The sequence below is a fragment of the Carassius carassius genome, chromosome 50 (assembly GCF_963082965.1).
Source record: "Carassius carassius chromosome 50, fCarCar2.1, whole genome shotgun sequence".
NCBI classification, from domain to species: Eukaryota; Metazoa; Chordata; class Actinopteri; order Cypriniformes; family Cyprinidae; genus Carassius; species Carassius carassius.
In genome coordinates, this window is record NC_081804.1 from 4,305,197 (window position 1) to 4,332,528 (window position 27,332).

Below are 27,332 nucleotides of genomic sequence, written 5' to 3' on the forward strand. Positions count from 1 at the left end.
TATTGATTTTCATCTGCTATGGAGACTTGGATGGACTGGCTTCCTGTGAACTTTGTGTGTGAAGTTCTGACAAGTGAAGTCAGGTTGCACATCTGAAATGGAGCAGCCGAATTGGCACACTGAGGGAGAGTTGGAAGGGCTGTCCCGACCCCTGGATGGTGAAGAACCCCGAGGTCCAGATTCAGCATCCTCGTCTTGTTCAGACCTGTGCATCACAACCCCTGCAGCTCAAACTAGTCCCAACAACACCAAGAACTTCTCTGGACTGCGGATCTTTGGTAGAAGGTGGGTGAAATGTTTGAGCTCTCTTATGAACTCTTGACTTCAAGGTTGTTCAAAAGAGAACATTTGTCTTTATTTCCCTTTACTCCAAACATTCGTGACTGGAACAGTTTGTTTGAAATTTAGCCTATTTTCATTTTTGTGTTTTAATTAAAATGTTATTCATATGCTATTTCTATTTTATGGATTCTTAACTTCCATTTTTAAATTCGTTAATTTAATTAATTTGAGCAACTCTAAAGGCTAAAAGTGGCTATTTGGTTTGATTCATGAGCTATTTTATTTATTATTTTATTTTATTAACTCAACTTCAGTTTTAAATTAACATGATTTATTATTACTTTTGAACATCTTAAAATGCCAAATGGAAATATTATACATTTTTGAAATTGTGGTGTCTCTTCTCTTTCATTAAGTCAAACATTTGTGACTGAAACCACACGTCTGATGTGTATTTGCAATTTAAACTTGCGTTTTGCTTGGACCAGCCCTTTGGTAAAAGGCACCACCTGATGTCCCGGGGTCATGAAATCTGTGACTCTCCATCTTTCTAAGAAACACTTTGTGAAACACTTTTCCGAATCCCTCAATGTAACTCTTTCTGATTAAAAAAATTTACTCCTATGACGTCACCTTAGCTTATTTTAAAGACAGTCGCTTTCGAAATTTCATCAGGCGTCTAAATTAATCCTACAATCTCCTGTGGTTCCCTGGAAATAGATGCCTTTAATGGATTAGAGAAGCAATTAATTACGCACTATAATTGTCCGACCTGTTGGGAGAACAGCGTATACCTGTGCTCCACGCTCCTGGCCTCATGCACCTCAAGTGACTTAGATCTGTGTGTTTTCAACTGGTTTTCCATTGTGTGTGTACCTGCGAAAGACTAAGACAAGGCATTAATAATATGAGGATGTGAAATAGCAGAGAAAACGGAAGTGTGTTTCTTTTTGTATCTTTTCATCTCAGCACTAACTTATAACTGATGATTCTGACATGGTTTGCATTTTTGTATTGTCCAGAATTGTCCCCTTAAAAGCAAAAATTAAGTTTGCTATTATTATTATTATTATTATTCTAAAACACTTAAAAAAAAGTTATTTTAAGGGTAAGTGAGTTTAGATGGTTAGCTAGTGCAACTAGTATTGACCTCCAAATAGCCAGGTTTTATTGTTGATGGTTTAATTCATTCTTTCTTTCAAAACCGTTGACCTAAATCAGATATAAAGACTTCTGCACTTTCATAACTATATGTTCTTTAATATAAAAGAATGTGTAATTTTGGGTTTAGTGGTAAAAGCTCCCCGTGTCATTTCCTGTTTAATATTGACATTTCCAGTCAAATAATTTTTTCACAAACATCTCGGCCTGCAAGCCCTACTAGAATGTTAAAGTCTAAATAAAGCTTTTTGCTGATCCTGCTTTTCTGCTTTCCACTATGAACAACTTTCACAAACAAAACTTAGAGGAGTATCTAATCAGATGCATCACATAACTCCAGCCGGAAGAAGATTGTGTAAAAATGTTAATCTGGAATTTTCTTTGCAGGTTTTCCAGTTGGCTTTCATTGCACTACAGACAATGGAAGCTCCCTTGCTCTATTTATGAGCACGAAAAACCAGTTTTTCCAAGTGTGAGTTTAAGAAGAATTCACTTATAGTCTGGTTCTGTGAGAAGTTCAGTCACTCATGCATGCATTTCAGTTTTCTTGATTAGCTTTCATTGATAATGAAAGTGACATGACATTCAGCCAAGTATGGTTGGTGACCCATACTCAGAATTCATGCTCTGCATTTAACCCATCCGAAGTGCACACACACAGCAGTGAACACACACACACACTGTGAACACACACCCAGAGCAGTGGGCAGCCATTTATGCTGCAGCACCTGGGGAGCAGTTGGGGGTTCAGTGTCTTGCTCAAGGACACCTAACTAATCTTATTGCCAGCCTGAGATTCAAACCCACAACCCTAGGGTTAGGAATCAAACTCTCTAACCACTAGGCCACGACTTCCTTGATAATGGTGTTTGCTCCAAGCAAGCAACCTTCTGACCTTAAAGCAAGGTCTTAAAGTTCTTTCAGCATTTTCTTACCTTCATTTCATTCCAAACCTGCATGACTTTCTTCAGTTTTTGGTCCACACAGTGAAATGGGGGCCAGTGTTGTTTTGGACTCCATTGGCATTCATTCTATGCACAAAAGCAGTATTATATGTACAGAGTGTCTCCTTTGGTGTACCACAGAAGAAATAAATACAGGTTTGAAACGGCATTTCATTTTTGGGTGAACTATCCCTTTAAACATTAAAACTTGCCACATGACAAATTAATTAAAATTTGGACAAAATAAATACAATATGTTGTAATTATAGAACTTAAAATTAATAATGAAATTCGGATTTTAAAATAAATAAATAAATGACCATTTCTCCATCATCCAGTCCCCAGGCCTTCGAGATGTGTGTTTGTGTGTGTATTTGTACTCCACCTGATCTGTGTGCTGATGAGGCACCTGTTCACTACCGTGTTGATGTGTGTAATCTGATAATGGCATACGTGGCTAGGACACCTGAGGCACACAGGTTGTGTATCACTGTGGTACAGAGAGTTCAGACCAGATTCCTCAGGGCCTGGAAGACCTGTGCATCCAAACGGCTGTTAAATGTGCTGATTGCATCAAAGAACAGCTTTTTTTTCAGGTCGTAGTTAGACACAGGTTTCCTTGAACACTCTCACACCCAGTGGCTCATCTCGCACGACTTCATTTGCATGGCTCCACTGTTCCGCCCGGTGGAGGAACAGGCCCATTTCTGCATCTATCTTTAACGTCTCGTTCTATGCTGGAGCTAAGTGTGGATCAGGGTCAGAGTCTCAGGGTGGGCTAATGGAGATCTTTAGGCCTATGTGGGTGACTGAATATGTGTGAAAACGATGACTGTATGTGTAATATTTTTTTCTTTGCGGTATCAGCAAGGAATGAGTACAATAACTATAAATAGTACAATTAGCACAACCTACACAGAATAACTTATTATAAGTCTGTGCTACAGTTGTGTCATCTGCTTCTGGCTCTCTAAAGCAGGATGGATTCTGATAGGTTGTCAGTGTGTGTGTGTGTTTGTGTGTGTTTAAATAATTCATTAGCTTGAAAAAAACATGGTATCGTCTCGGCAGGTATCGTTATAGTTATGGTGTGTTAGATTTGGAACAATTTCTAAAACTTTAAAAAAATCTTTTTCATTATAAGTCTGGTGGTGGAAAATAACCAGACTCATAATAAAACATTTATTCTGCTGCATTCTGTTCCTCTCCTTTACACCCGTGCGCTTCTGACCCTCCACAAAAGCCCAAAATTAACAAAATCAGTGACAAGATTAAGCTGTGAAAGAATACATACACTGCTCTTCATGTGGCTTTCTGTGAGCGTGCTTCAAGATGGAGGGGAACATGGCCAAGCAAAATACTTTGGGCTTCGGGTGCATGCCTGAACAGTCAAATACACACAAAAATATGTCAAAATGCTGGGTTTGGCATGTATTCATGTAAACACAGTTGGTTTTGTCTTAATGTAAACAATTGGAGAATATCAGATCAGTATATTGGATCCATGCAGCAGGTCTTAAAGTGACAGCACTCTAATTAATATACATGTATCCTTAAAAGAAAAAAACCCCTCTTACTTCTGTCAAATCAATGACTTTTTTAACTTAAGAGTCAAGCTAATTCATACAGTGAAGACTATGCTGTTTTATTTTACATTTGATAACTTTATTTGACTAAATTCTATACTGTAGTCTTACATGAAGTATTATTTTATTTTTATTATTGATCCTATATTGATTGTAGTTTGCTTCTTTGTTTTGAGTGTTTACTTTTATCAAGTAAATGTTTGAGGTTTTTCTGGTGTCAAAATTAGCAAGAATTGTGAGGTTTTATTTTGTTACCAATAATTTTGGTATCTGCAACTTTTAGATCATAACAAATACACACACACACACACACACACACACACACACACACACACACACACACACACACACACACACACACACACACACACACACACACACACACACACACACACACACACACACTAAAATAACCATGATTTCAACTGACCAAAGTATTTTTACCATGATTGACACATTCTATGACAAATTCTCTACAAATTCAGTGAATCTCTGTAATTTAAAACAGGCTCTAAAAATAAGCACGGTAAGCTGCCATTTAAAGACATGTAAAAAAAAAAAATCATTAGTGGTATGGCATGATTCTTTACATTTGCATTTTACAAAATGTTTCTAAAATGTTGTAAATGACATTCTATAAAAACCCTTTGTCATTCTTTTGTGGTCATTTGTTCAAATAGTAAATACAGATGTTCTAACATTCACATACCCTTTGTAGAATCCTTATGATGTTTATTTTCTTTAAAAAATAAGCAGTAAAAATCTGTATATTTTATTTATTGATGCAATATCTGCAATATTCCATAAGACAAAATAAATGTTAACAAAGCAAAAATTAACAAATAAATAAAACAGATACTCCAAATGGCCATAAGTTGGCAACAAAACATATTAAGAACCAAGTAAACATAACTTTTAAACAGGATCATTAGTGTAAATTCAGTTAATATTTATCGTCGTGAGATATATGTAAATCTGAAATAGATGAATCAGGGCAGCTTAAAAGTATTTAAAAAAAAAAAGAGAGAGAGAGAGAGTTTTCTATAGTTATATATATATATATATATTTCTTGTATGCGGATAGAGAACCTTTAGAGGTCATGCATTTGTATAAAGGATGGTCTCAGTGTTTCCTATCCAGCAGGTGGTGGCATTGCCATCCTTTTCCCGTTCAATCCAACATTCGGCTTTCCTGCAACATCAGAGAAGTTTATCCAGGGGGAAAAATAAGAGGGAATTGTTAAAAATAGTGTGCACTGATTAATCAGATACAATGAAACCAGGAATGTGTAAAAAAGTAAATAGGGCAAGCCTGATATCTTGTTGGTTTACATTTCTGTTTCTCTATTCTTATATGCCAAATATATATCTCTAATGATAATAGAGGTTGTGAACTGTAGCCTAATTGTTATTGATTTGAGCTGCTAACTGAAGGTTTCAGATCTATTAATTAGCATTATTTTGACTCCAAGCAAGTCAGATATATTGTTTTCCACTGTGAATTTCTTACTCTTTAGAAATAAATAGTACTCCAGGCAAATCTAGTGATTTAAGACGTTTGGTGTCATGTAGTCTATTAATTGATTGTAAAAGTCTCTTTTGCTCAACAAGACTTTGTTTTTGATAAATAAATACAGTAAAAAGAGAAATACTGTGAAATATTATTACAATTAAAAACAACAAGTTTTTTATTTTAATACATTTTAATATGTAATTTATTCCTGTGATGCGAAGCTGAATTTTCAGCATTACTCTGGTCTTCAGTGTCACATGATCTTTCAGAAATCATTCTAATATGCTGATTTGGTGCTCAAGAAACATTTCGCATTATAGTATCATATTATATTCTTATATAATATTTTCTGGAAGCCATGCAAATGTTTTTTCAGGATTTTTTAATGAATAAAAAGTTCAAAAGGACAGCATTTTTTAGAAATAGGAATTTTCTGTAACAATGTAAACATCTCTAATGTAAATTCTTGCTGACTATTAGTTTCATAAAAAAAGTTACTAACCACAGTTTTTTTAATGGTAGTGTATACACACACACACACACACACACACAAGAAGACTTTGTGGCCTAGAAAAAATTGATAAAAGATTATGAATAGATGTCGTTATAGATCGCCGAATTGATATTCAAGCACATTCACCCCTCGCCTGTGTTTTCTTGCGATGATCCATAATGCAACAGCACGAGGGCCTTGAAATGGAAATGACACTCTTTGTGCTTTTGGGGTGGAGTGGTATCACGTTGTCGTCCTATTAGAGGACGCGAATAGACCCAAGGTGTCCTCACTAAAGCCATCATCTTTATGATTAGCTTTACAATGGTTAAAAAACCTACATGCTGTTTAGATGTGATACTTCTCTCGTGGGTTAAACCACACAAATCATCTTCACAGCTGTGGGTGTTGCATGTCACGGGTTGTTTCGTGCCAGAATTAGTGCTATGTCCTCTTTCTCTTAAGCAATATGCATAATTTCTCTTAAGCAGCTTTGCACAATGTTCGTGATGGAGGTGATTATCATAAAACCATTAACTGTGTTCCTATAAATCACCTGGTGTCAGCCCCATATGTGCCAGGAACATGATCTAGGAGTCTAGGAAGTGCATACTCTGGTGTGTACGTCTTGCACAGACTCCCAGTGTTAAGCTGATAATTGGTCATTATTTTAAACCGGAGGCTTTGATGCACCCTGGATTCCCTCCTGTCTAGCCGATGGCTCTTTCCTCTGTGATGTTTGTTGCTGCTTCCCAGTGAGCGGGTGTTGTTTATGGGTGGATGTGAGGCTTCCTCTTCCTGTAGGCTTGAGTTGTGTAGTGCTGTGTGTGTGTTTGTGTGTGTGTGTGTGTGTGTGTGAGAGTGTGTGTGTGTTGGGGGTGGCTGACTCACCTGTTCATCTCTTGGACTTTCTCTGTCAGTTCACTGTGAAGAGACGGTCAGAGAAGGAGCCGGGGAGCTAAACTCTCAGGTTGTATAATATATTTTTGTTGTTGATGTTGGATAGACTAGAACTGCGGAGTTAAGCTTCAGAACTTTAAGTGTTTAAGGGAGGATTTGTATGTGTTTGTACTGGTACATTGAGCATTATTATGATTGTTTATTTTTTACATGCATAAAGCTTTGTGTAATGTAAATCTGTCTAAATGTAGCCAACATAAACAAGTGATATGTGCAGCTGAGTAGTACACATTCATAGATATTGTAACACAATTATATATATATATATATAAATCTTTAAGAGAAACCTTATCTGTTTGTCATATTATATATATATATTTCTAATTACATATATATATATATATATATATATATATATATATATACATATACACACACACACACACATACATACACCCACACACACGCACAATATACAGTATATAATCATTATATATAACATAACATAAAAATAATATTAAAAATCATTGCAATATAGGTCAGAATTACTTAAAATAGTCTTTGGCTGTGCTTTTTAATTAAATCTGTTGCAGAGTAAACAAACCACTAATCCTTATGTAATATTATTATCCATCTTGTTTATTGACTGATTTAGATGGAGCTACTCATATTCAGACTGTTGGTTTAAGTTCATCTTTTGATACTAAATGAATCCACTTCACTATTACATTGCTAGAGATGTCTTGGTTGAGTGTGACTTCCTTATTCTGCCTGGTGAGTAAGAACAGTTGTTTTTCTACAGAGAAGTGTTTAGTATTGACACAAATTATTTTTAGTGCAATTTGTAATTAACTTTTTTTTAAAGGTAAACTTGTTTGTACTGAAATGCACTTTTTTTTAACTGTAAATAATACTACAAAATACTTTGCACGAATAAGTATCATTCTTTACACTGAGGGTTGTGTCTAGGTCATATCCGCCTCTAAATAAGATAGACTAGTTACATTGCTATAATTAGTACAGGCAGTCACAACTAAAGGGTCAGAGAGCCCTTATAATCTGCCCTGGACATCCCTGTGTGATAATCAGGACCTTCATGAGCTAAGCAGAGCTTCATTTCCTTGAGTGCCTTTCACGTCATTATGACATGATGTCATCACCTGTGGACCCACAATGCACCTTTGTAGTCCACTGGCTTTTTTAGTATTAATGCGATTTGGAAGGCAAATTGTCCTGGCGTAAACCCATGGAAAATCTGTGCTAAGACAGGCGGAGTTAGCTTTCCACATTCAAAGCAATCATAACAATGCTAATGACCAGTATAAACTCATGTCTAGTTGACACTTCTGAAATGACCAGCATAGTGTATGTAATGTTGTGGATGTTAGAGTGCTCTTCAGGGTTTTTAACTAAGTTAACCGAAAGGACATACTAAGTAGATCAGATTCATTGTCTGTTAATCATGCAATCTCAAATCTAGTCTTGTTAATAGAGTTGTGAAGTCTGTTGTTGATGAGGTTATTTAGTGTTTTTATAATATAATTGCCTATAATTTGATAATTTCGGGAAGCACGGGCATGTGTTTTCGTTTTAGTTACATTATCTCCATTTTAAGAATTAGGTTTAAATCTTGGTCAATAGAGGTCAGTGTAACAAGCTTTCAGCAGTTTTAGAACTTAGTGCTAAAATGGTTTAGCTATGCTGACAGGCTACATTTTCAATCAACAGCCTCAGGGGGAAGTTTAGAAAAATAACTGTATTCTTCCATCCAGGATGGACACTTTTTTCAGACGGCATTTTAAGAGGAAGGAGGCAAGAGAAGCCATGCACGATGGCCACGTACCTGAACCCTGTCGACACAGGAGGCCCAGCATTGCCGTGCCAGCCAGCCGTGCCCGTCGACGCTCCAGTGTAGGCCTTCCGTCCACTGTGTTGACCCAGCGACACCGATCCAGCGTCCAACTTCAGGCTTTACCTCGAATTGCTAGCAGTCAGCTGGTTCAGAAAAGCAGTGGTAGGCGGCGGTCCAGCACCACAACCCCAAAGACCAATCCTCGCTTTGCCGTACGCCGGAAGAAGGTGGGCAAGCTCCGCAACATAGACACTCACCTCTTGGGTCCATCCATGCTGTTGGCCAGCTTGATTCAGATGACAGAAGAGGAGGAAGAGGATGAGGAGAGCAGAAGTCCATTGCCAGGGCAGGTGGAACTCAAGGGAAGCAGCACTGAGTTCAGGAACCACACAGATGTGCTTCTCTCAGAAGGCGACAGCGACAGTGACAGCAAGGACTCCAGCGGCCACTCAGATGAGAGTCATCACTCGGGGCTGCACAAGGAGTGCTTGGAGGAGGCCGATTTTTCCGACTGGGAGATCAAAGAATCCTCTGTCTCATGCCAGCAGGAATGCCTTCCTCTGGCTGTGTTGGCAGAGCGTGTCCAGGCCCACCCGCTTATCCGAGTTCCCCGCTGCCTCCGGAGGAACTCGTCACATTATGGCCACGCGGAGCTGGGCCCGCATGTCCGTTACTGCTGCAGCAGCCAGAGGAGGCGCCGTCGACGGGTCTCCACCATCTCGAAAGCGGGAAGCCCCTGGCCAGGAAGAGGCCTGCCGCTTCCGAACCGAAGAAGCTCTACTTGCTACAAGGGTCATTCGACTCTCAATCCTCTCCTGGGAGCTTATTACGATCCCAGGCTGGAGTCTTGGAGTGGATTCTTGTCGTATGTAAAACCTTTTCTGTTGTCGGGTATAGTTGTTATTATTTCATGCTGTGCTTGCAAATTATATACAGGGTTTCATAAAATCCAAGAACAACAATACAAATTGTTGCCGTGCTGCCCTGCCAGTCAACGACTTGTCTCTTGAAACTGATTGCAGACTGACTTCTGAGGCAGCATAAAGGTTTAATGATCTACAACAAAACTCTCATAGAATCGCACACACAGGACAATGGCAGCAAAATATCTATGCAAAAATCGATCAGATCTCAGTATCTCAGTAGACAGAATGTGGCAATCATAGAATCCAGATGTGCGCTGTTGCCTTCCTACTCCACTAGACTCAGAAAAAAGGTACAAAGCTGTCACTGGGGCAGTACCCCAAGGTACAAAATACATATTATATCATATACATACATAGTATCTTCTGAAAGGGTACTGCCCCAGTGACAGTTTTGTACCTTTTTTCTGAGAGTGTATGCTGCCTGGGTAAGTAGCATTTTCAGCTTTTGGGCACAGCCAAAGAAACTAATTATGACCGAGGCCAAGGTTCCAAGGCCCTATAGAGTTTAGCTTCAACCCTAATCAAAGGCATCAGAGTAAGCTAATCAAGGTCTTCAGAGTTACTAGAAAAATTACAGGTAGGTGATCAGGGCTTGAGCTAAACTCTGCTGGGCAATGTCACTCTAGGACTGGATTTGGGAAACCCTGACCAAGGTGCATTCACACTAACAACTATATCGCTGGAGGTCAGCGGAAGGAAGTTGCTTGACAGTTGCTGCATCATGTCATATAATATGTCAATAAATATATCACAATGTACAGGGTTTCTGATTAGATATTATGACTTTCAATACATGTGAATCTCCACTTGCGAAGTCAGCGCTTTCAAGTCAATATTTTTCTTAAGTTCTCAAGCGTTTAAACATTTAGATTGAATTCAAGAGCAGGCAGTTGCAATGCAGCTTTTCATTTCATCGACCTTCTCATTCTCAGTCCCGTGGATACAAGCTCCATGGCTCTCGCTCATTAGCACAGCTGCTACAATGCGAGGCATGTGACTCATCAACGTTACTGATCACCCAGTGGGCTTCTCATCAACAGGTGGCTAAGCATCACTGATTCACTCTGTAGGGATTAGGACATAAAGGTCAGGGTGAGCAAGGTTTTGATTACAAAATGATTACAAAAATCCTTGGAAATGCCCCACCCGAGGCTAGAGGTAATATCTGCCATTTTTTCATTGCATAAACTTAATTGAAAACTTGCTAAAGCATTTAGCATGAACACTGATGTACAGATAGATCCCTCAGATTCTATATAGGTGTGTATAAAATAAAGTTACAGTAAAGACCAACCAATTTTTAATTTGCATAGTTTGGTTTAGTATAAAATTCAGTGCTGCATCTTCCAAATTCCGTAAGCTAAATAACATAAGCTTGGCTTTAGTTATCCACAGTGTAATATGGTAGTACAAAAAGCTGATCAAAGGCATAAAAAAATATATAGATTTCCAAGCCATGCTCTACAATGTTCTTTGTGGGTGGCTGGTGAAAATAGTCTTATTGATTGATACAGAATTAAACAGATGCAATTTAAAGAGACCGCCAAGGCATTCTGGCTGGAAAGATGCTATCATTTCAGGAAAGATATTCCTAACGTATTTGCTTTTGAGGATATGATGGACACAGACAGTCTGTTTAGTCTGTTTAATGTCACTGTCACTGTGTTTTTGTCAGGAAAGCCATCGCCAAGGCTGGTGTGCAGGATAACGCTGCCCAATCCGGCACCATGATACCTGCCAAATGTGAGCCCAACAAAGAGATCTGCAGCACTGTGGATTGGACTGTGAGTTACTCATCTGTATTTTAACAAACAAGTTAGCTTTCCAGTTGTTAGCATTCTCAGTTATCGCAATGGCAGTTGACAGTAAAACTCCCATCTCCAACTCGTGACACAGTAATGCATAACTTTCTGTAACTAATGTTCAGCTTACTGATTAATTGTCTTGGACAGGAAAATGCCCAGTTTGGTCAACACGTGTGGTTTGACACCAGTCCGTCTGGAGATTTCTGTTACGTTGGAGAGACATATTGTTTTGCAAAGTCACTGGTAAGTGACACATATTTTTATTCTTAAAACCATCAACAGCAAAATGTATAGTGGTGTTCATGAAAGAATCTCCGCACACGAGCTCCCTCTACTGGTCAGATGTTATATGCAGAGATTCAGATGCCAATTGTTTTGTTTTTTTCTTTTCATTTTCTCTTCTCAGCAAAAATCTCTTCCTCGCCACAAATGTGCATCCTGCAAAATAGCTGTTCACACTGTATGCATGTATCAGCTGGAAAAGGTTAGATGATTGTTGTAAAGCTGAAAACGTTTTCAAAATGATGATGCATTTAATGATGATGCATTTAACAAATGAAATTTACTATACCTTATAGATTAACTTTAGGTGTAAGCCATCATTTAAAGATCCAGGGTTGAAAAATGTCAGAGAGGTAAGGGTTTTAGTCCATTCAAATGAGCTTTATCATTTAGTTTTGTTAAACAACCGAGCTGGTTTGTGTTTCAGACTCCAAATATGAGACATCACTGGGTCCATAGGAGACGGCAAGATGGAAAATGCCGGCAATGTGGAAAGGTCAGTGCAAGACTCATAAAATATGAAACATGTAATCATCCAGAAAGTATTTATGGCCTATTTTCACTCACTTTCCTCAGGGTTTCCAGCAGAAATTCTCCTTCCACAGTAAAGAAATTGTGGCCATCAGCTGCTCGTGGTGTAAACAAGCAGTAAGTGTTGCAAATCTGATCAGAAATCATTTTTTTTCAACTACTGTTCAAAAGTTTGGGTTCAGGAAGATTTAAATTTTTTTTTTGAAAGAAAATTATGCTTTTATTCAGCAAGGGATGCATTAAATTGATCAAAAGTGTCAGTAAAGATTTTTCTTTGATTGCTGCATCATGCTTTTCACAGTAAATGTCTTCAACACTTATAATAACAAATATTTATTGAACAGCAAATCATCATATTAGAATTATTTCTGAATGTGACTCTGAAGATAATGACTGCTGAAAATTCAGTTTTGCTCTCTCAGGAATAAACTACATTTATAACACTTTATAATAACTTTCATTTATAAATCATTAACAAACATTATATAATGCTTAACATATCATTAGTTAACACATATTCACATAGCTAGAAATTTGATATAATGTTCTTGTTAATGTTTACTAATGATTAACATGATTATTTTGTGTAAATTGAAAAGCTTAGAATTTTCAGTAAACTTTCAGTTCATATGATCTTCATTTGTTGGTCTTTCTTTGTTGTCTAGACCTCTTTTTAAACATCTTAACAAAGAATCTATTAATTAGTTGTTCATGTTTTTTTTTTTGCAGTACCCAATCTGAAGTTGAAACTATTCATCATTTGTAAATGTTTATAAGCTATTACTAATCATCTAGTATCTTTATGGGCATTGGACTGTTAGCTAATGTAACAAGGTTTGTGTAAAAAGTGGCTGGTTTAATTTAACTAAATGCATATTCAAGTATGGTAATATCAGTGCACATTGCTATGTGTCTTACAGTATCACAACAAGGTGAGCTGCTTCATGCTGCAGAAAATCGAAGAGACGTGTTCCCTCGGGGCTCACACGGCTGTGATCATCCCTCCAACCTGGATCATCAGAGTCCGCAGACAGCAGGTATCACCTGACCTGAAGAAAACGGGTTTATACACAATATTACCATTATATTTACTGTAATTTTGATCAAACAGACATTCATAATCATTCAAAAATCTCATCAACCTAAAACCTTTAAATGTTATATGTATATCTTCCAAATAAATTTTAAAAAGTGATGTAATTTTATGATGCATCAACTGACAACGTCTTCCAGACAGTGTTTTATGGTTTGGACATTGTGAAAGGAGGTCATCAGCATTGATGAGCTCAAATGTAAACATGTCTATATAAAATAACCGTCCCTGTTATACAGGCATCATTGAAGAGCAGTAAAAGAAAGAAGAAAACATCTCTGAAGGTCAAACCCTGCAAGAAAACCACAGAGGTAGCAAACACCTCTGAACATCTAAACTTTTAAAGTCGTATGCTTTTATATGTGACAAGATTTCAGTATTTAATTCTCAGCAGGATGGCAAATGGAAGAACTTTGTTGTGAGACCGATTCCTTCTCAGCACATGAAGCCTCTGCTGGTGTTTGTCAATCCGAAGAGTGGTGGAAACCAGGTCAGAACCGAAGCTTAATGTTCCTAGCGCTTATCTGTTATTTTACAGCCACATAATAGCATTTCATCTTGTTTTCTATGAAGGGAATGAAAATCATCCGCTCTTTCATGTGGTATCTAAACCCCCGGCAAGTGTTCGACCTCACTCAGGGAGGTCCGAGAGAGGGGTAAGAGGTGATAGATCAAACTTTATTTCTTTCTTCATTCTGAGCCTGTTCTCTCACACTTTCTCTTCCTCTTTTTAAGGTTAGAAATGTACAGCAAAGTGCAAAACCTGCGTATCCTCGTTTGTGGCGGAGATGGAACGGTTAGTCAAATTTTGTGCTCTTATCTAGATAAAACCAGATGGTGGGAAATATCATTTCTGCTCATATGGTTTCAGTATGTGCAGAGTATGCAAATTTTCCAATGATGCAATGTGTGACTAGTACTTGAAACTGATTTGAACTACTAAAATAATACTGACTGATCCAAGCCAACCTCTCAGATAATGGCTAGATTCATTCATCTGTTGAATTTAAATGAATTTAAAAGAAAGTTCATGGGGTCCATCACATGATTTATATGCTCTGTTCGGACAGGTTGGCTGGATTCTCTCAGTGCTGGATGAGATCCAGTTGAACCCCCAACCCGCCGTGGCCGTGCTTCCCCTCGGGACAGGAAACGACCTGGCCAGGACTCTCAACTGGGGCGGGGTACGAACCTGAATACTTTTGGATTTTATGTTCTTATAAACGTTAATTAGTATATTTCTTTTCCTCCTCTTGTTTTTTTTTGTTTGTTTTTGTTTTTTTGATGTTCGAATATAAGATGAGGTTTTAGCTTCAGCTCCTGTAAAGTTTTGTTTTGCAGGTTTGTGGCTTAAACATTTAATTTTCTAACCATTGTTAAAGTGGCATAACAAGAGAAAATGGTCCCACAAATTGTTAACCATTACAAGTTTTCCATTGTTTTTTGAAAATGTGTGTACTTGTGTGTACTTGTCAGGGCTACACAGATGAACCGGTGTCCAAGATCTTGTCTCATGTAGAAGATGGAAACATGGTCCAGCTGGACCGATGGAATCTGACTGTGGAACCCAACTTAGAGGCCAGTGAAGAGGAAAGAGACGAACAGCAGACTGACAAGGTCAGCTGACACAAGTAGAGGGCGCTAGACTTTAGCAGAAGAATGCCATCCTTCTAGCTTCACAACAAATCAAGGATGATGGTGTAAAGTGTTTTAATAGTTGAAATGAATGGTAAGGATGAGCTTATGACTACTCCATGTCTATTTCAGCTTCCCATTAACGTCTTCAACAATTACTTCAGCCTCGGATTTGATGCACGTGTGACCTTGGAGTTTCACGAATCCCGAGGTGTGCTCCACTCACTCGTGGAATTTGAATTTGGTTTCTGAAATTAAAGTCTGCATAATGTATAAAAAATCTACAATTTGAGAAAGACTTCACATTTCTAAGATGTTGTTTTGTTTCCGCAGAGGCTAAACCTGAACGATTCAATAGTCGACTTCGCAATAAGATGTTTTATGCAGGAGTGAGTGTGTCTGTCCAATGAAGTCATGTAGATATTATAAGTTTATTCTTTTTGTAATTTATAAGATGTAGGATTTGTGCTCAAATACCTGTGTTCCTCTGCAGACAGCCTTCTCAGACTTCCTGATGGGCAGCTCCAAAGATCTGTCCAAACACATCAGGGTCGTGGTAGGTTCAATTCTATATATAAATGTACACACTTTTTATTTAATATGAACCAAGGTATTTAAATTTCAAATATATTTGTTTTATTTTATTATATTTTATTTTATACAGTTGTGGTCAAAATTTTACACACACTTTGCCGTATCTGCAAAATGTTAATTATCTTACCAAAATAAAAGGGATCTTACAAAATGCATGTTATTTTTTTAATTTAGTGCTGACCTGAATAAGATATATTTTACATAAAAGACATTAACATTTAGTCCACAAGAGAAAATAATAGTTGAATTTATAAAAATTACCCCGTTCAAAAGTTTAAATATGCTTGACTCCTGGAGTTGTAACCTGGATGACCCACAGCCGTTTTTATTTTTTATTTTTGTTTTTTAATTGTATGTAAAATTTTGAACAAAACTATATATAAAAGTTCTTACATATTTTTTCATGTACTGTATGTGTATATATATATATATATATATAAAATGTGTGTGTGTGTTAATAAATATTAATAAACATTACATTTCACTAATTAATAATATTAATCTTAATAATGCATATTTATGTGTTATGTTGAGACTCACTTCAGCACCAGTAAGCAATTTTATCAGACACACACACACACACACACACACACACACACACACACACACACACACACACACATAATATATATATATTTACACACACACACACACACACACAAATAAAAACATTATATTGATTACTATCATAATATTTAAGTTATAAAAATAGTATTTCACCAGGTTAGAAGCTTATAATCACAATGAATAAATATACACAAGCACTTTACATAATGGCTCAAATACTTACAACGAACAATGTTCCCTCGTATGATTGTTCTTATTTCCTGTGCAGTGTGATGGTACTGACCTAACCAGTAAAGTGCAGGATATGAAACTGCAGTGCCTCCTGTTCCTCAACATCCCCAGGTAAACTGACCTGAAACAGAACTGTGCAAAACAAATGTCTTATGTAACTACCTATATGTACATACTTGTTTCTATTTTGTGCTATTTGATATAGATACTCTTTATTTTGGCATAATGAAATTCAAGAAAAAAAGAAACTTCACTCTATTTGCCAGGAAGACAGATTCATCCCAGTGACATCAAATTTCATGTCATCAAACCATGACAGAAACATGGACTAAAAACCTCATTATAAAAGAGATTCACTGTTCCGAATTATGTTTATACCAGGATAAAATATAATCTAGACACAAGATACTAGTTCATTAAAATCAGATTATCCTGACTGAGTTGGGCTTTTTGTTCTGTAGATATTGTGCTGGTACGATGCCATGGGGGAACCCGAGTGAGAACAATGACTTTGGGCCACAGAAACATGACGACGGACTCATTGAGGTCATTGGCTTCACCATGACCTCTCTGGTGAGTCTTGGCTTTGGTTCCTTAATGGATTTGTTCTACATTTACCCTTGAATCCTTCCAAATGTTGCTGCTCTCTTTCTATAGGCAACGCTGCAGGTTGGAGGACACGGCGAGAGGCTTCATCAGTGTCAGGAGGTGACTCTGACAACCTTTAAACCCATTCCTGTGCAGGTGGATGGGGAACCCTGTAGACTGGCTCCATCCGTCATACGCATCACCCTCAGGAACCAGGCCAACATGCTGCAGAAGACCAAGAGAAGAATCTCTCTACCACAACTATATGAGTCAGTATCTGTCAGTCTAAATTGCATCCAATCCTAGATTCAATCTGACAGTTTTTTCTTCTTCTGGATCTAGTCAGCAGCCAATCACAGAGAAAGTGCAGATCCGGGTGAATCGTATCAGCATGCGTGATTATGAAGCTCTTCATTATGATAAGGAGCAGCTCAGAGAGGCCTGTGAGTATCTCTTCTCCTTGTCCTCGCTCTTTTTCATGCACTTCCGGAAAAGTTTCTGGCTCTCAAACACGGCTTAATTTAAAGCAACCCTAACCTATGTTTCCTCTTATCTTTCACCTTCTCAGCGAATCCTATGGGGGTAATTACAGTTCCCGGGAACAGTGATTTGGAGACGTGTCGGCTGCATATCGAGAAGCTACATGAGGTGCTTTTCAGCTTAGAAATGTGCCAACAGGCCAATTTGGCTACACTCTCCTTCCTCATTGGCAAAGGTTAAGGGGAGGATCTAAACTGTCAATGTCTGGCTTAAAGTCAACATGAAATCCAAACGGACTATTTACCTTCTTAATGAATGTTTCTGGTCTCATTGTGAATGATTCATCTGTGTATGTTATCCCCAAAAAAGTCTGTCAAAATACTATAACTTGCGCCACCTCTAAAACAACTTTCCTTTTCACTGACATCATCAAGCCCTTATTTTCAACTCTGCCCATTTGGTGTGAAACCAAAACAATCCAAACAATTTCTAAAAGATTACATCCTGTACTACAGGAATATATTGTTTCAATCATATATAACTCTAGTAAAATTGGTTGCTTTAACTGAGTCATTCTTGGCTAAATAAGAATACTTGTGTGTTAATGCTACTTCTTGGAAAGAAAAGAAATACATTTAATTTAGTTTGAAATCGGTTTCCTGTGGTGACATTAACATGTCTCTGAAACATAAATGATGTATTTTACTTTTTAAGAGTCACTTTCCACTATAATTACCACTATTCTTGCCAAACATGTGATATTGAGCATGTGACAGCCATTGCACGTTGACTTGCTGTTCAATTACAGTCAGAAAAACACGTTGTGACTAATTGAACTCACACAGTGAGGCCATTTTGGACATGAGCCATTGCTCACTTGCACTTTATCGGTGTATTTTTCCTCTCTCTGTCTCTCTCTCTTTAGGAGGGGGATGGTGTGAATACAGACACACTGCACATGCCAAAGCTTTCACCAAAATGGTGCTTCCTGGATTGTAAGTAGAGCATTTCAAATTTGTCTTTAAAAAAAAAATAGCATAGAATTTCTCTCTCTCTCAAAATAAAAAAGGTTATAATTATAAGTAACTTTTTTTTTCTGAGATCCATTGCTCTTGACATTTCCAAAACTTTCAAGCCTGATGTTAGCAAACCCCATAATCACATTTTTCCGTCTTTGGTTTGTTTACAGCTACTACAGCCGACTGTTTCTACAGAATAGACCATGGTCAGGTAGCTACAAAAGACAACTTTTATGTTTTCCATCTGTGTTGCATGTCACACTGTGCCTTTTTAACTTACAGCATTGCATATCTCTGCAGGAGCATCTAAGCTATGTGACGGAGATCTCTCAGGATGAGCTTTTCATCTTGGACCCAGAGCTGGTCACCAAGGAGACGGCGGGCACGTCGCCCGGAATGCCGGGGGCGATGCAAACTGTGGAGGGATGTTCCAACAGCACAGAGCAGTTCGCTTTTCCTGTTTGCTCGGCCGGGCCTTCTCCACTGTGCAGGTAGACTGAAACGAGTCACTTCAGATGACAAAATGTGTGGTTAAATGGTATCAACTCATGTTGTTAGGGCTGCAAACAGTTTTTGCACAGCCTTAAGGTACAATTTTATGTTGCCTTTTACTTTGGCAGATCATTTTATCACCGTCGACTAGCAGAGTACGTGTGTGGGCAGGTTTAACTTCGCCTGTGTGCATGAAAATACTGTGAATGTCCTCGGAAAAAAACAGCAAAAGTGCACAAAACATTTGTGTAGAAATGATTCTTTAAGGAACTAAAAATATCTACATTTTTTGAGTCATTTCTTTTAAATTTTGCCAAAAGGAGTTGTAGATTTAGCATGAATATATAATTATAATATTATTTTATTATCTACAACAAATGGGAATGCTGTCACGATCGGTTTTACAGAGGACACAGGAGAGAGAGAACCAAGTGCGGGTATGATATTTATTCAAAGGGTAATCCAGAGGGGTAAACAGTCCAGGCAGGGTCAAAACCAGAATATCCAAACATACAAGACACGAAGACAAGGCAAGGCAAGGCAAGGCAAGGCAAGATGTCGGACATGAAATAACCTCAACATTAAACAAGGACTCCGTGACTAAGACTCAGACAGACCAGGTATAAATACACAAAAGGATGATGGGGAAACAGGAGACAGGTGGGGAACAATCAATTAACTAAACAAGGAGGAAGGTGACCAAATAAGGAGACAGGAAGTGATAAAGTGACAGACACCGTGAGAAAGGAGGACATCTAGTGGAAACCCAGGGACACAACCCAGACACTGTGACAGAACCCCCCCTCTACGGAGCGGCTCCCAGACGCTCCACGACAGACACAAAACAGACCAGGAGGGAGGCGGACAGGTGGAGGCTCAGGGGGAGGGACAGAAAAGAAAAACATGGGGAACAGGCACCAGAATGAAACACAACACGGAAAGACCAGGAGGGAGGAGGACCGGAGGAGGTTCAGGGGGAGGGACAGAGGGCCAGACTAACAGAAAGGGACAGGGAAAGACATTAACACAAAAACAAAAGGAAAAAAAAACAAAAAAACAACATGAAGCCCCCCAGGACGGAGCAGAAGACCACCACACCCTTGTGGTCAAGGCCAGAGTCCTCCAGGGTGGAGCAGATGACCACCACGCCCCTGTGGTCGATGCCGGAGTCCAACAGGGCGGAGCAGCAGACCACCCAGTGACTTGACTTGACTCTGAGAGTTCAACGGTGACTGGCACTGACTCCGGAGGACCAGCGGTGACTAGCCCTGACTCTGGAGAGGTCACTGGCCCCTGACTCGCCTCTGGAGGGTCAACTGGAACCTGACTCGACTCTGGACTGCCTGTGGAGACTTGAGACGCCTCGGCTTCGGGCACCGCCTCGGTCACGGCCTCGGGCACCGCCTCGGTCACGGCCTCGGGCACCGCCTCGGTCACGGCCTCGGGCACCGCCTCGGTCACGGCCTCGGGCACCGCATCGGGAGCGGCCTCGGGCACCGCATCGGGAATGGCCTCCACCTCGGCATCGGGCACCGCCTCGGCCTCCGGAACAGCATCGGGCACCGCCTTGGCATCGGGCACCGCCTCGGCATCGGGCACCGCCTCGGCATCGGGCACCGCCTCGGCCTCCGGTACAGCATCGGGCACCGCCTCGGCCTCCGGAACCGCATCGGGCACCGCCTCGGCCTCCGGAACCGCATCGGGCACCGCCTCGGCCTCCGGAACAGCATCGGGCACCGCCTCGGCCTCCGGAACAGCATCGGGCCCCGCCTCGGCATCGGGCACCGCCTCGGCCTCCGGAACAGCATCGGGCCCCGCCTCGGCCTCCGGAACAGCATCGGGCACCGCCTCGGCATCGGGCACCGCCTCGGCCTTCGGAACAGCATCGGGCACCGCCTCGGCCTCCGGTACAGCATCGGGCACCGCCTCGGCCTCCGGAACCGCATCGGGCACCGCCTCGGCCTCCGGAACCGCATCGGGCACCGCCTCGGCCTCCGGAACCGCATCGGGCACCGCCTCGGCCTCCGGAACAGCATCGGGCACCGCCTCGGCCTCCGGAACAGCCTCGGTCTCCGGAACAGCATCGGGCACCGCCTCGGTCTCCGGAACAGCATCGGGCACCGCCTCGGGGACGTCCTCTGGGCTTTGAGGAACGGTAGACGCCTGTCTCCTCCTCCTCCGCCCTCTATTTTGGCGAGTCGGTGACACCTTGTCTGGAGACTCAGGCGTTGAGTCGGCCATCTTGTGCTGTGGTTGCAAGCTGGCGGCCATCTTGTGCTGTGGCGCTGGGCTGGTGGCCATCTTGTGCTGTGGCGCTGGGCTGGCGGCCATCTTGTGCTGTGGCTCTGGGCTGGCGGCCATCTTGTGCTGTGGCTCTGGGCTGGCGGCCATCTTGTGCTGTGGCGCTGGCTCAGCAGCCATGACGTCAACCATCTTGGGAATCTCTAGGATCTTGGACAGCGTAGCGAAATAGTCCAAGAATGAGTCAGCGGCCCTCTTGGGCGTTGGCGCTGAGCTGGCGGCCATCTTGCACCGTGGCGCTGGACTCGTGATCGCCTTGGGTTGTGGTGCTGTGTTGGCGTCCATCCTGCCTCGTGGCGCTGGACTAGCGGCCATCATGGGCAGTGACGCCACTGTGGCGGACGTGCGCTTCCTCTCTCCTCTCCGTCCGCCATGGTTGAGACGGTGGCTCTAATCCATCCCACACGAGCCCCGGGTCGAAGGGCGGCCCTGGTTGAGAGCGGTGCTGAGTATCCTCTCGACCCCTCCCTCCTCGGCGACCTCCTCTGGTTCCCCGGAAAACCACCAGGCGAGTTCCTTCAAATCCACTCCTCTACCGCACTGTGGCTGGGGAGGAGACATAAGCCGACATACCGCTGGCTCTTGCAGTGACGGAGTCCTTCTGTCACGATCGGTTTTACAGAGGACACAGGAGAGAGAGAACCAAGTGCGGGTATGATATTTATTCAAAGGGTAATCCAGAGGGGTAAACAGTCCAGGCAGGGTCAAAACCAGAATATCCAAACATACAAGACACGAAGGCAAGGCAAGGCAAGGCAAGGCAAGGCAAGGCAAGGCAAGGCAAGGCAAGGCAAGGCAAGGCAAGGCAAGGCAAGGCAAGGCAAGGCAAGGCAAGGCAAGGCAAGGCAAGGCAAGGCAAGGCAAGGCAAGGCAAGGCAAGGCAAGGCAAGGCAAGGCGACGGACATGAAATAACCTCAACATTAAACAAGGACTCCGTGACTAAGACTCAGACAGACCAGGTATAAATACACAAAAGGATGATGGGGAAACAGGAGACAGGTGGGGAACAATCAATTAACTAAACAAGGAGGAAGGTGACCAAATAAGGAGACAGGAAGTGATAAAGTGACAGACACCGTGAGAAAGGAGGACATCTAGTGGAAACCCAGGGACACAACCCAGACACTGTGACAAATGCACTTACATAAAGTACCAGAAATAATTAATGGAATTAATATTATGTTGTTTTTTGGATTAATTTTCCAGTAACAGAATATTACCATCTAATGCCATTACTATGGTCCTATCACAGCACTTTTTTTATAAGTGTAGGAAGTCCCCAACAATAATATACAGCAATATAATATATAGTGGGGTGTAAATGTCTGAAACCACTAGAAAAGGGGTTTTCATTACAAATAAATATTTAAATATATATATTTATTTATTTATTAGAAACAAAGTTAATATTAATACAATAAACTTTTATAAATATACATTTATTACCAAATTAATTTTTATTATAAAGTATCTTAAATCATTGAAATATCCGAAATTATTATTATATAATAAAATAGCTTTTATTGTATCTATTTTTTTGCACATAAAATATATTAGCATAACAATTTCAGTAAAAACTTTACTAAATCTTTTGTTGCTATTGACACAATAAACTATTATAAGTCTATAATTATAATTAATATTTAAATTATATAAATGAAATATTTTTATGATTTAAATATGAAATATAAATCAATTTTATATTATGTATTTTATGTTATATTATTATATTTATTTATTTATATGAAATAAATAAATAAACTATTATTGAATTATTTAAATAAAACTATTTTATGTACAATATTATGCATGTACAATATTATTGTAGTATTATATCATAAATACATATACACCTATAAATAATATATACATATAAATTATATTAGCCTAACAATTTAAATAAAAAGTGACATGAATTTCATAATGTGTAATACATGGTATGTCCCAAATAAATACATGTATAGAGAAGCCTGTGTGTGTGCAGTAAATATGTATCACTAGACGGAACCGAATGCAATACTTCCTGTTAAAAAAAAACAAAAGACAGTTGCTCTTCAGCACTAGTCTATTCCCTCAGGGGAAGTCTTTTCATTTCTGTATTTGCGTGCACATCTGATGGCGAGACAGAGAGAGTGAGAGACAAAGCCTCCTGCAAGCGAGCACAAATCTGTGTGTTACTCAAATGTGAGCCCATCCAAGACAGGACAGTCCTTCATAAAGGCCCCTGCTATTAAACACTCATATATCTGTGTTTACATTCCCCCACCCCCTGCCTGACTCACAGCAGATCGCTGAAAAAACACATCCCATCTGTCAGACCTCATTGTAGCAGTTGTTCTGTTACAGTAAATTATACACATCTCACAAACATTGACTTTCCCCGCCCCCCACAGCATGTAAACACTCCGGGTCATCGTCTTCTCTGTTGTCTGTCCGCCCCATCATGCTCTCGCAGGGTTCACCAGACGCATGCTGAAGGCCAAGCGGAAAGCGTGAGCACGGATATCGACTCACACGTGCAAGCTAGCAATCCAGAGACTCCCACAAAGCCAGGCTTGTGCAGGTACAATTGTGGTTTAACTCAGACCTTCACATTCAAAGCTGTGATTGTTTCCATGAAAACAGGATTATGCCTTGTACTTTTTATAGCAAGTATCATTACTAAGCTAACAAAGTTATCCATCCCATGATTCCATGTTCTTAATTAGGGCTCTGTAATGCCCATTCACAACAAAAGTACTCTACAATGGCACAATAATACCATGGTACTTTAAAATATACCATAGCACCAGAGTGTCATTTCTTTTGTTAGTGAGAGGGGCAGAAGATATCCATTTTCAAATGAAAATCTTACATAAGCTTGTCTTTGCCCAATGTCTTTCGTCTTGAAGGAGGGGAGCAAAAATGAAGAATTTGAATCGAATAAACACACTTGATGAGGACTCAGTGAATGTGCCAAGGTATATACAATATTTAATAATAATATCTGGTAAGACGAGCAGATGTGGTTGGTTTTGATTATGAATAGTGGTGTTAATATTAAGTTTTAATTTCACAGGTTAGATTCGGGCTGGAATGACAGTGATCAAGGTACACACACACACACGCACACACACATATACAGCATATATACATATTTATTTATTATTATTATATTTATTGTAGCATTTATTTGTTTAATACAATAAATTATTATAATAATCATTATTAAAATATAACTTAAATATATTTAAAAATATTATATATTTTAGTAAAATATTTTTTTTCCATTTCTTTCCATATATATATATAATAGGTAATTAATACATTTATTTATTATAAAAAAGTATTCATAGACTATTATAAATATACAATTATTATTATTATTTTATATGACATTATTTTATAAAATATATCATCACATTCACGCATTTTCTAAAATGACCTAGACCAGTTTGTTAGAGTAAAAGCACTCATATTTCGTTTCATGTCTTTCAGAATCAATCAGTTTGCTTTTTGATGCCGTGAACTCTGACAACATCGAAAAGGTATTTATAAAAATAATCAATTCCATCACTACCATCCATACATTAACTGCATTGGCAGACCTCATGGACTTCTGATCTGGTCATTCGTGCTCTTAGCTGGTTCAGATGCATGAAGAAGGGGCAGACCTGTTGGTCCAGGACCGTTTTGGCCGCAGCCTCCTCCATCATGCAGTCGTTTCAGGCAGTAAAGAGATTGTGAAGTATATCATTGATAATGGTGAGTCGGTGGGACTTTTGAGTTTTGACTTTAGACTTGTGTCTCACTTCTAATTATCTCTCACTGTTTTTGGTGAACAGCTCCGGTCTGCATCCTGGATGTGACGGAAAAATCAACGTAAGTAGTGCTTTAATTTGGGGTGAAAGGGATCATAATGACAATCATAATGGTTAGGAGGGGTTTCTCTGTGTTTTTTATTCAGAGGGGAGACGGCCCTGCATAAGGCAGCTACGCTGTGCCAGAGAACCATCTGCTGTTACCTGGTGGAGGCTGGTGCATCCCTCATGAAGACAGATCTACAGGTGAGAACATTCAAATGGACCTCATACCTTTAACTTATTTCTTATTTCCTGGAATGATTTTTAAACACTCAAAGTAGACACGATATGTTTTATAATTATTTTTATATGTTCATTGAGGTTTGCACTAATAGCCTGTGTGTCAGTGTTTTGAATCAGTATCCATATAAAAAGATATTTTCAGACAAAACATTATGAAATTATTTAGCTTCTGAAAATGTACAGATGATGGAAACGGGCTGAACCTCCTTTTACTCTTCTGTCTGTCATGTTGTATGTAAATACGTCAATGGGTTCTGTTTGCGTTTGATAAACAACTGAAGTGGGCGGAGCCTGTGTTGCGATGATGTATTACTAATGGGCGATGTGCTCTGGAGGCGGGCATATGCAAATATATATGACCATGTGACCTCACAGCCATCGTTTGAAACTCAGTTAAATGATGTATTATCATTTTATTATTGTATTATTATTATAATGTCAGTTATTTATTTGTATTTATACTGGCAAATATGTGTATAAATAAAAGGTGGCAAAAAAATAAGAAAAATGTCTTTCCCTTATCTTACTTTATCATAATTTTGTTGATTTGTTTGATCTATAAATGCAAAAACTTATTGGCTAAAAAATGAATAAATAGAAATATTGCATTAAATAAGAGAAATAATGTATTTTAGTAATAATATTCCTTCATTATCATAATTGTTTGTTTATTTAATTTGTTTAATTCTCTATGTATTTATTTATTCATTCCTTCCTTCCTAAAATCAGTCAGCCATTCCTAAAATCAAAATAAAGTCTAATTAAATAAATATAATTTAATTGATTAAATAAGTAAAAATATTTTTGCCATTCTGCAGGGTGAAACTCCAAAGATGTACGCAGAAAGAGCTCAAGACATGGAGTTGGCTGCATACTTGGAAAACCGACAACACCACCAGATGATCCAGAGAGAGGACCATGAGACGGCTGTGTGACCGGCCTCTGGAACTATCTTTTCCATCCACCACCAAACCACAGAGTCTTATCTGCTCTAGCGGCCACACGCTAGTGATGCTATGAGGCAGCACGTGTGCAGAAATAAGCTTGTTGCTCTCTGAATTGATTGCAGTGCCAAAAAGACAGTGTCATGTTTCAGAATGCATGAGTTTGTTACGTCACGTCCAGCTTTCAGCTCTACACAAAACTGCACCACTCCGCTCCTTAGGACACAATGTGCAAAATTTTGGGAATTTCAGGGATGAATTACCATGTATGAAAGTGGCTTTTACTAAACTACTATAAAGAAAACCAGACAAACCTCACGAGAGATTAACAGGAGAGGTTTCCACTGCTTCTGATTACATTTATGAATGTCTGAATTGAAAAATTCTGATTGCATATCTAAAGGTTTTACAGATTTTATGTGACTGTAATCCACTGGAAACTTCCTCTAGCCTGGCTTCCACTTCACATGTTTGTTCTGATTCGAGACAGAGACGTTGTTTTCATAGCCTCCTGCATTTAAGAATGCTTCCTCAGCTGTTGCTTATAGCCAGTTACTCTCTTTGTGGTAAATGCTTGAACTTTGTGAAAACATTCCATTAATTACAACCTTAGATAGCATTAAATCAATTCTTAATTCACCATTATATTATAAATTGTAAGCGTGTCTTAGTCAATAGATTTGCCTTTAATGTTCACCTAAATGAATGAAGTTTCCTTCAGGAATGGGATTGTATCTTTTAGCATTGCTTGCACTGACTGCTACAAATTTGAATGAAAATTTCTTCTCACCAGTGTGATTTTAGGTTCTTTACAGAATTTATTAAGTCATGCAGCAACTTGAACTTGTTAGTTTTGGTTTCTGATCAAATTGATCTCGATAAATACGCAGAAAACTCTCCTAACAAAGCAGAGTTTTAAGATGATATATCACATTTTCACTGACAAATGGCTGGGTAACAGATATATTTATATCATGGTGTGTGGCTTAAATTTGTGTATATACAACCCGGTCACTTTATGTACATG

General features: G+C 39.4%; 1 protein-coding gene across 4 annotated transcripts; it reads left to right on the top strand.

The window, feature by feature from the left end:
* dgkzb (diacylglycerol kinase, zeta b) lies at positions 1–27,325 on the top strand. Of its 4 annotated transcripts, none has more exons than XM_059545804.1 (34): positions 6,824–6,949; positions 8,608–9,596; positions 11,333–11,441; positions 11,610–11,705; positions 11,869–11,946; positions 12,041–12,097; positions 12,172–12,240; positions 12,321–12,392; positions 13,196–13,312; positions 13,608–13,679; positions 13,760–13,858; positions 13,942–14,024; positions 14,104–14,164; positions 14,439–14,552; positions 14,845–14,985; positions 15,136–15,214; positions 15,337–15,392; positions 15,497–15,559; positions 16,433–16,506; positions 16,857–16,968; positions 17,053–17,252; positions 17,326–17,426; positions 17,552–17,631; positions 18,389–18,458; positions 18,653–18,693; positions 18,783–18,973; positions 23,732–23,839; positions 24,168–24,236; positions 24,335–24,366; positions 24,754–24,803; positions 24,900–25,020; positions 25,101–25,137; positions 25,223–25,322; positions 26,180–27,325. In XM_059545804.1, the coding sequence occupies exons 2-34, from the start codon at positions 8,653–8,655 to the stop codon at positions 26,294–26,296; spliced, it is 3,813 nt and encodes a 1,270-aa protein (XP_059401787.1). In that variant the 5' UTR covers positions 6,824–6,949; positions 8,608–8,652; the 3' UTR covers positions 26,297–27,325. The 4 variants fall into 4 exon arrangements, with proteins under 4 accessions (XP_059401791.1, XP_059401787.1, XP_059401789.1 ...); XM_059545806.1 differs by having other exon boundaries at positions 13,763–13,858; XM_059545805.1 differs by having other exon boundaries at positions 6,829–6,949; positions 8,652–9,596.
* Positions 27,326–27,332: the final 7 nt, after the last annotated feature.

Excerpts from the sequence above, each read along its gene's own strand:
- dgkzb (XM_059545804.1), top strand. The coding sequence starts at position 8,653 with ATGGACACTTTTTTCAGACGGCATTTTAAGAGGAAGGAGGCAAGAGAA. Across the intron at positions 11,442-11,609 it reads GCAGCACTGTGGATTGGACT|GAAAATGCCCAGTTTGGTCA; the intron begins GTGAGTTACTCA and ends TGTCTTGGACAG. Across the intron at positions 16,507-16,856 it reads CTGTTCCTCAACATCCCCAG|ATATTGTGCTGGTACGATGC; the intron begins GTAAACTGACCT and ends TTTGTTCTGTAG.